The sequence below is a fragment of the Bombyx mori genome, chromosome 25, assembly GCF_030269925.1.
Source record: "Bombyx mori chromosome 25, ASM3026992v2".
NCBI lineage: Eukaryota > Metazoa > Arthropoda > Insecta > Lepidoptera > Bombycidae > Bombyx > Bombyx mori.
In genome coordinates, this window is record NC_085131.1 from 2680425 (window position 1) to 2690195 (window position 9771).

Here is a 9771-nt window from a genome sequence, read left to right on the forward strand (position 1 = left end):
TGAAGGGTGGGGCAGTCGTTGTAACTATACTGAGGTCTTAGAACTTATATCTCAAGGTGTGTGGCGCATTTACGCTGTAGATGTCTATGGGCTCCAGCAACCACTTAACACCAGGTGGGCTGTGAGATCGTCCACACATCTAAGCAATAAAAAAAAAACAAAAAAAAAACAAACAAACAAATCATTCCTCTTTATAATATTAGTATAGATGACGCGAATACTTATATACATAGTTTCAGCGAATTTATGTGTACGAATAGTCAAGATGGAGCGTGACCGGATTTCACTAGTTGAAAATAAAAGCATCGATAGTTTATACATCGATTATTATCGAATCATATCTAAAGCATGATTAGGAGCTGATAATAAACATTGTTTTTAACGAAAATACCTAACGTAGAAATAGGGTCTAACATCTGGTACCAATCATCCAAGTGGGACACGAGCTTGAATATCGGCATTATTACGATCAATAGCTCTGATAAAGGTCTTTATTTTGTTTCATTGCGCAGACGGGTGAACCAGCCCATACTTTTGTGATTATTACCGTTTTGTGATTGGTAGGCAGCAGCTTGGCTCTGCCCCTGGCATTGTTGGCGTACATGAGCGACGGTAACCGCTTACCATCAGGTGGGCCGTATGCTCATCTGACTGCAAAGGCAACAAAAAATAGTACCCAAGTGGTTATCCAAGACAGACATTCGAACAAGAATATCACCTTGCGATCTTGCTTGTATATCTACCTTGCGATTTGAGGTCTCAATTCTACACATTATCGACGGCAGCTATAAATTTTATTGATTTTTATTACACTATTCTATGTATTTTATCGGGGAATTTTCGTGAACGTATCGAGTATGTTGTGTCACTGCTTGCAGGCTCTTAGCACCGTAATAGTCATATCGCTCAGTACGAGTACACCGGACGCCTTATCCTTTAAGCCAAGGCCATTTAAACAGTTCAATTTTTGTTTAATCTACTTTTAAATCAAGTGCCTAAATCTTCATTCTCGGTACTTTTATAGATTTAATAAATAAAAAACTTATCATTCCCGAACCCCAGACTAAAAGGAAGGAAAATAGTAACAAATAATACCAAATCTTAACAATAACGAAAACCGAAGTCAGAATATCGTTAATGCGGTAGAAATTATTTAGTTGTGCATTATTACGATTTGTCAAAACCGATTCACCCAAAAAAAGTTCCAAGGTAATACACACAAAAACAATACAGTCGGATTGACCTCCTGTTTTTTTAAAGTTGTTAAAAATCGTGCTCCTTGCATCGCTCTTCTCATTACTGAGTCTATATCATTCTTTCATGTACAATTGTTCTTCATCTGCTGCGATTCTTGGCTTTGTGGAGGGCATCTTGTAGCCTGATCAAACGAACTTTACCGAGAGCAGTAGGCTAATGATTATTAACCCTGATTCGGGATTGCATTCAATATTGATATTATTAATCATATTTGCGGTGCGTGTCATCAGAGCTTTGAACATCTGGTCCTTTTTTACGAATAAGATACAAATTCAACATTTTAGGTTGTAAAAATGTGCATAGCCTACAGTTCCTTACAATAGCACATAAAAAAAACCATACCGAATCCACATATAAAATAAAAGATAGAAATTACAATTTGTACTCAACTAACACCCAGATAATAACATAAGACCAGACTTTTATCTAATAAATCAGTCAAGATAAATTAAGCGACGTAATCAAACAGATAATGGAAATATTGAACACGTTGAGCACATCATTATTAAAACGGTTTCGGTAATTCATAATGAATTACAAAATTTATTATTTTCTTCTAATAACTTTTAGCGTAGTTAACGCTGTTAAAGATTACAATGGATACAAAGTATACAGAGTGGTACCGAGGACTGAAGATGATGTGAAGCTTTTAGAAGAATTCAGGAGGACGTCGGTGGGAGAGTTCTGGGATGATAATCTGGTTGTTAATTATAGAGTAAACATGATGGTGCCAGGTGATATGCAGGGGTTATTCCTGAATTCCACTCGTCAAACTATGATTGAGGTTGAAGAAGTGATACCGGATTTACAAAAGTAAGTTGTTTTTAATTGTAATTGCGATATTAAACGCCACAACGTGAATGCCATCACGCAACTTGCATCATGAGTGAAAGTCTATATTATACTCTATGGCAATTGTTACATGGTTCAAATCAGAGGTGTACGGTGTTGATCTAGAATAGCTCCAGCCTGTCTCCCTTCGTAGATATTAGAAAAGGCAACTTAGGGATTCACTTAATGGAAGCGAACTCTTAGTATTATACCATATTGGATCATCATTCCACTTTTACTTCCCATACGGGTAGATATCACTAACCTGTCCATTACTACCGTAATGCATTAGTCAACAAATAAACCAGCAGCATAAATATTTTGCTTATACAAATTTATATACAGAACTGTCAATTTTATTATCTCTCTGTCTCATATTTCTTAAGGGCAATAGAGGACCAATTAAAACCCGCAACCGGATTTAGAAGTTCGGAAACCTTTCATGGCTATAGCTGGGACAGGTATCACAATTTAGAAACAATAAATACTTGGATGAATACCTTAGTACAAAATTATCCTGGTATAGTACGACCAGTTGTTATGGGAAGATCAGTTGAGAACAGAGAAATTAGAGGTATCATCATCAATTATAAGCCAGAAAAGACTAATAAGCTAATGGGGATCCTGGAAGGAACTCTTCATGCTAGAGAATGGATCGCACCGGCTACTGTAACATGGATAGTCAAAGAGTTTTTAACTAGTACAGACCCGCAAGTCAGGGCAATGGCTGAGAACATTGAATGGCATGTATTTCCAGTGGTTAATCCTGATGGATATCACTATAGCTTCACAACTGTGAGTATTTAACCGAATTTTATTTAAGTTCATTCAAATGAATATTAAACTATATTTCCTGATATATTTTTCTGTTTTGATGTTCCCTAAGTCACTTTCACCTATCCTTCTCATTGCAAATATTACATAGATAATTTAAGATAGTTCATGATAAAAAAATCTCGAAGGATGGATATAATATTTATGTAAATACTATACGTACCAACGAAAGTGACTATAACCAAATTTATCTTATGTATATAAAAAAAATATGTAAATATGTATTGAAATTGACAGCTACATTTACGGCGAAAGCATTTAGACGCTTTCGTGAGATTTCCTTTTATATTTTCGACAGCATCGGATGTGGAGGAAGAATCGTAGCCCTGAAAGTTTTGGAACCTGTGAGGGAGCCGATGACGATATGAGCCATGGAGTAGATTTGAATAGAAACTTTGATTTTGTTTGGATGTGTAAGTTAAAATATAAATTCAGAATTTTGCCACACGTACCAGTAACTTAATTCATCAGTGGTATATAATTATAGTTTTAATCAATTTGTGGTTGTGTTGGCTACGGCCGCCCCTCCTACCTCTGCCAAGCTCTGTCCCAAACGGGGCTCAAATGTTTCAGCAATGCGTACAGTTGTTTAATAATAATTAGTGTCGATTCAATCCCACTTTCTACCTTTAATGACCCCTGTCGCTCGGATGCGAATCAGTTACATGAAAAGGAGCAATGGTACAAATTAACTTAATTTCCTATGAGCTCATTCAGACTGACAACTCCACCAACTTATTTCTAAACTTATTGCTATAATACTACAAGATAATAATTATTAAGGGTTCGGGTTAGAACGATGGGTTATTTATACTCTAATACAATTGTATACCAGTCTTAGGTAGCTGCCAAATACGAAATAGGTCATCACTTCCCGTGCGTGGATACATTGTAGCAAGAAAAACCACCTAAAATGGTCAAGACTTGACACTTTAAAAAATACATTTATGAAGAATCTGAATAATTAAAATTAAATTATACCTTTAATGCTGCCAAAAACTTAAAGCATAAGATTTTCTCTTGTATAACGTCTGCTAGTAATATTGATATGCTGATGATAAGGAATACCCAAACAAATCAGAAATGCCTAAACCAAATCTTTAACAAACATTTGAGTCTGAGCGGAATTGGGACACGGACTGTATTGAAATACACTAGACATTTCAAAAACTGTTCAGAAATCACTGCTTTTCTAACTTGTTTTCACATTTTTTTTAGCTGTAGGAGCATCAAATAATCCTTGTTCTAACACTTTTGCGGGACCGAGGGCATTTTCTGAACCCGAATCTAGAGCCATATCTCAGTATGTCCTCAACTTGAAAGAACAGGGAGAGATAATATACTATCTTGCTTACCACTCCTATACTCAACTCATAGTGATTCCGTACAGTCATGTGACTGGATCTGACGTTCTGCTTGCCAATAATTATGCTGATATGGTAAGTAATAAATTCTGCAGCTAATGATTTTTAATGTGAAACCGCGTTATTGCTATGTAAATAACATTCTTGCAATGACGTAATTTCAGGAATAAGGATATGTGTTCATGCCTAATCTAGGATGTGCAATTATTCATTACATCTAGCCCACGGATCCATTGAATATACCATGTTTGAATACAATAATTAAATTACAATTTTATTTATTACTTTATTTCAGTATGAAATTGGTATACGAAGTGCCGATGCTATCGCAAAAAGATACGGTACAGTTTATAGGGTCGGCGTTTCGTCGGAAATCCTGTGTAAGTATTGAAATTTTTTTTTTTTTGGATCGGGATCGAACCTCCTACGAGGTCTCCGCGCCTAAGGGGCGGGCGGTGTATGTGAGACTGGTCCGCGACTGCGAAACCATGGGCCCAAGGATGTTTTAAGGATCCTACTCACAAAACGACTCCCCTGCACCCTTCGACCAAACATCCGATCCCCTCTGAGGTCAGAACCCGGATGAGGTAAGGGGGTGACTGCAGTCAACACTACAATCAGACAGCGCAGTTCACCCCAAAGGCATCCGTCCGACGGAGCCTTTGAGGCGAATCGAAGGCTCTGAAACGTCAGCCGTCTCGATACGGCAGCCCGTCGGGTCACCCGGTCGGTCCTGCTGGTGGGATTATGAGATTATGAGATGAGATATTCCGGGAGAATACCACGCCGAACCAGAACCAGCCTGCCGGGTTGGGACGCGATACACCGCCAACCGGTGGCTCTTTTAATCTTGAAGATATTTCACCTTAGCAACGCGTTAAAGTGCAGGTAGCGCGCCGCGCAACCTCGACCCCCTCAGGTCGCCCCTTGACCTTCACCAGGGGACATGTGGCCAACCCACTTCCACCTTCTTTTATTCAAGGTGGATAGCGGTATTCAAGCCGTGACCACATGAGGCCATGAGTTCCTTAATCGAATTATTCCATTAAAAAAAATCCTTATAATTAATTAATTCGTACGCAGTTATTTAAATATTAGTGCTGTTGTTTCAGATCCCATTAGTGGCGGCAGTTTTGATTGGGTCAAGAAAGTGGCAGATGTACCTATCACTTTCTTGATTGAGCTGCGTGATCTTGGAGAATACGGGTTTCTTCTTCCGCCAGAACAGATCATCCCCAACAACCTTGAAACTATGGATGGACTTATCGAGATGGATCGCGTGACTAAGCTTCTTGGCTATTACTCGGCTGGTGCAATTAGTAAAGTAATTTCTTTGTCTGTTTTAATTTTGTGCTCAATGGTTATAGTTTTATTTAATTAATTTTTAATTAAATTATTAGACTAATTGCTGATTTTATTTCTTATTCCCTTATCATTGTACATTTTCTTGATTGTTTGTTAACGAAATAATAAAATATATATATTTATTGACACTAAAACACGTCGATAAAATAAATAAGCAAAAAAATAAGCAAACAAAAAAATGGACAAAAAAGGACATCTGAAACGAGGAGAAAATGGTATAAACATCTTTCTTTTTTTTTCGTCTTAATATATAAAGACCTTTTTTTTGGTTTTGCCTATTTATAGTTAATTATTTTACTCTTATGAAGTATAGTATTTTATCCGCAAATTGTGTGGTCCTGGAAGGTGAAGAGATTCAATGACAGCAATATTTTTCTAGTTACCTATAAACTTAAGCCCAAAAGATCTTGCATAACGATAGACGGCTCTATATAATACCTCTGGTTCCTCTACCAGACTGTGATAATCTAGCATTAGTTGAATTAACTAGGTTTAGTAAGGTAAGTATAAGGGATTCTAAGATTCTTGCCTATCTCGGAACAATTAGCATTCGAAAAAACGAAATCACTCACAAATTAATTATAGATCACAATTTATCTTTTGATTCTCAAATCACACCCCATATTCAGTTGGAACCGAAAGAATATTGAATCGTTAGAGCAAGTGTACATAATGAATCTAAAAGAAATATTCTTTATAGCTACAGTTATAGCATTGTTAAGCTCTGAATATTTTAGTTACAAAGATTAGTTATAAAGTTTATAGGATCGTTCCTGATTCTGAAAAAGATGTTCAAACAGTTGTGGATTTACGTAAATCAAATGAGTATGCATTTAGGACTGACGACATTATGATGGGAAGTGATGTTAGAATATCGGTCCGTCCAGAAAAGCAGGCTGATTTTGAAATATGTGTAAACAGTGTAGGAATATCTGTAAAAATTGTTATCGCTGACGTGAAAAAGTAAGTTTTTTTTTTATTGTTACTTTTTAATGCTTACGTATGGTGTTGGGTTAGAATAGCACTATATCCCTTCTACCCGTAGCTATCATAAAATATAACTAAAGGATTCGCCAGGCAACGGGCTGTGGCATTCTCTGAGTATCGTACTAGCACACTACCACTATCCCACATGAGCCGTGAGCCCACATGGGTAGGTATCCTGCCTATTTTTGTGAAGCAATCCTGGCTTTCAGTCTGCAGGGTGGGACCGCGTAGGATAATTGAGACCTCATATCTCATGGCGAGTGGCTGTATTCACGTTATAAAATACATAGGCTCTGGCAATAACTGATCAACAGGTGGGACGTGAGCTCACTCATACATTTGCCCAATTAAAAAAAATGTTTTTCTAAATGGTCCCTATTGTACTCGGGTTTCATACTTCTATAAATTAAATAGTCACTTACGCTTAGAGACAACACAGAAATTAGTCTTATTTGTACAGGTGGTACATAAATAAATTTTGGCAAATTTACTCTTTAAATCGCGGTTACTAATACCTACTCACGTAATAGGTTCAGATATTTTGTTATTTGTTGTTTTCAGAGCTATACATGAAACTCTAACGTGAATTACAAATGGGAATACTATCAAATCCTCGAAGAAATTTATGATTGGCTCGGTGTTGTGCCAGGCTATACTCGGAGATAAAATTGATTTTAAAAAGACTTCAAATCCAACCATAGGTATTAATGAAAGAGGAATTCATGCTAGGGAATGGGTTTCGCCCGTAACCGTTACATGGATTATCAAAGAGCTCATGACCAGTATAGATTCTGAAGTTCGGCACATGGTGGAGAATATTGTTTGGCATATATTCCCGGTCACGAATCCTGGTGGATATAGCTATACTTTACTAACGTACGTTGGAATTTTATTTTATCCTGCTCATGAATATTCACAAGTAAGGATAACAAGTTTGAGTTAGTTATCTTTGTTTTAATTAGCATGAGTACTTACGTAGTATAGTTTTGTCACATTTGAGAACAGGATGTGGAGGAAAATAGGAAAATTGCTCACTCTACATAATGTGCTGAATGGAGTATAAACCATGAATTGAGCAACGGAATTGATTTGAATGGCAATTTCGGATTTTTGTGGATGAGTTATTTTTTAAGCAAACATGATTTCTTTAAATTCTATTAGTTACATTTTTAAAGGAGTATAGTATTTTAATTTATAAAAAGATTTTCATAAAGAGCTTATTAAATTCGATTCCTTTAAAAAATATCATATATATAGCACGTGTTAGATACTGAATTATTATGATAATGCAAATACTTTGGTTATCAATTTGATATGACTATCATTAGGAAGCGATAAATTATAGGGTAATGGTAGAACAATATAATCTTCAACGAATGATGAAGATAATGAAAATATGTATAACCATTTGGGTTCCGTTACTTCACGGGACACAGAATTTCATCTAACCAGTAACGTCTTTCATTATGTGACGTGAAGTCGGAAGTCTAAGTCGAAACTTATCCTATCTCTTAAGCTTTTATAAAATAAGAAACTAAGTTCTCGCTGTTAAGCCAAAACGCTGTCTCAGCTAAAGTATTATAACATGTTACTACTTCTACAACTGTAGGAGCTTCACTTAATCCATGTTCAGAATTATTTGCCGGTTCTAAAGCATTTTCGAACCAGAATTCAGAGACTACGCACTAAGAATTCAAAGAGAAGGCAACCTCGTGTACTATTTTGCGTTCCATTCATTCTCTCAAATGGTTCTAGTACCTCACAGCTTGTCGTTGCTGAGTGTTGTGGTATCGATGCTCGGTGACGACAAGTCGTGGAAGGCGATGCTTGGCGAGTGCACCATCTCGCAGAAGGAGGTGGCGGGGCGCGTAAGAGATGCACAGGCCCGCCGCCGTCGAGCGGGGGCCAGGGAGGCGGATGTCGCCCAAGCCCTGGCCCACTAAGTGTTTCGGGTCTCCCTCACATGTCGGCCTGGGCACCGGCGAAGGGGGTCTAAGAAGACGACGTGCAAGCTGCTCTGCACGCGTTTTATGCATGAGCATCCGAGTGATGGAAGGCCGGCTATCCTCAACCCACGCCGGTTCTGACCCAGCGGGGTATTCCGTAGGATAGACCATTCTAACCAGCGCCATCTAGGCAGGCTTCGGATTGCCTGCTGACCGAGAGGGCTGGTGGTCGTAGCACCGACGACTGCCAGTCCGGCGTCCGGAGGGGAAGGGGGATTGGAGAGACGCGCTCCGCACTAAGCGCTTCACTTTCCCCTCTTTGCCTTTTCATGAGCTCTGTCTCATGCGAGGTTTGGATGCTGGTTGTTGAGTAACAGGAGGTTTTAGTTAGTTCGACTCCGAGATGCCCCGCCCCCCTCCATCCCCAGTGAAGGGCGGAAGTCCGGCGATTTCCTCCTGACAAAAAAAAAAAACAACATGTTCCGATTCGAGCAGCCTCTCTGTGGTTATTGTTGTTCACTTTAAATTCAATAAGTAATTTAGATATAACATTACAATTACTTTCAAAACAACTAATATAATTTACACAACATAGACACTTTAATTCAATCTCGAAGAATAGCACATTAGATAGTTGCTCATGATCATAAAAGCTCTAAAATATTCAAAGTATGTTTAATAATACATATACAGACAATAAAAATGATTGTATTAATATTTATATTAAACTGTACAAAGTAGTGTTGGTTGTAACTAGTGATCATCTAATAAAAGAACCGGTTTATAATACTTATAATTGAAGTTTATGACATTTCCACAGCAAAAAAACCAACAACGAAATAATGGTAATGGTAGATTTTTATTAATTCTCAACTCTTTAAAAATAAGCGATTTTTTCTTTTCAATTTGAAATAACAATAAGGGGCATGGATAAGCTTCAAGCTCGTCATGGAACAAATTGTCTTGTTGATACATCAGCTGCAATACTTTCTGAGTATTTAGTGTGGAGCTAATGTGTCTATATTAAGCCTTTAATGAGTATATTTATTTGAGCTACGTAATATTGGAGAATATGGCTTCCTTATACCACCAGAACTGATTATCCCGAATAATGAAGAAATCATGGATGGACTCATCGACATGGACAGAGTTACAAGAAAATTAGGATATTACCAGAATTCCTCGAA

General features: G+C 37.5%; 1 protein-coding gene across 1 annotated transcript; it reads left to right on the top strand.

Moving 5' to 3' along the window:
* Positions 1-900: 900 nt before the first annotated feature.
* LOC101740533 (zinc carboxypeptidase) lies at positions 901-5691 on the top strand. The gene is made up of 6 exons (XM_012697685.4): positions 901-2070; positions 2475-2883; positions 3221-3335; positions 4141-4361; positions 4582-4666; positions 5399-5691. The coding sequence occupies exons 1-6, from the start codon at positions 1787-1789 to the stop codon at positions 5665-5667; spliced, it is 1383 nt and encodes a 460-aa protein (XP_012553139.1). The 5' UTR covers positions 901-1786; the 3' UTR covers positions 5668-5691.
* Positions 5692-9771: the final 4080 nt, after the last annotated feature.

Coding starts and splice junctions, on each gene's coding strand:
- LOC101740533 (XM_012697685.4), top strand. CDS start 1,787: ATGAATTACAAAATTTATTATTTTCTTCTAATAACTTTTAGCGTAGTT. Junction 3,336..4,140: donor CTTTGATTTTGTTTGGATGT/GTAAGTTAAAAT, acceptor CATTTTTTTTAG/CTGTAGGAGCATCAAATAAT. Junction 4,667..5,398: donor CGTTTCGTCGGAAATCCTGT/GTAAGTATTGAA, acceptor CTGTTGTTTCAG/ATCCCATTAGTGGCGGCAGT.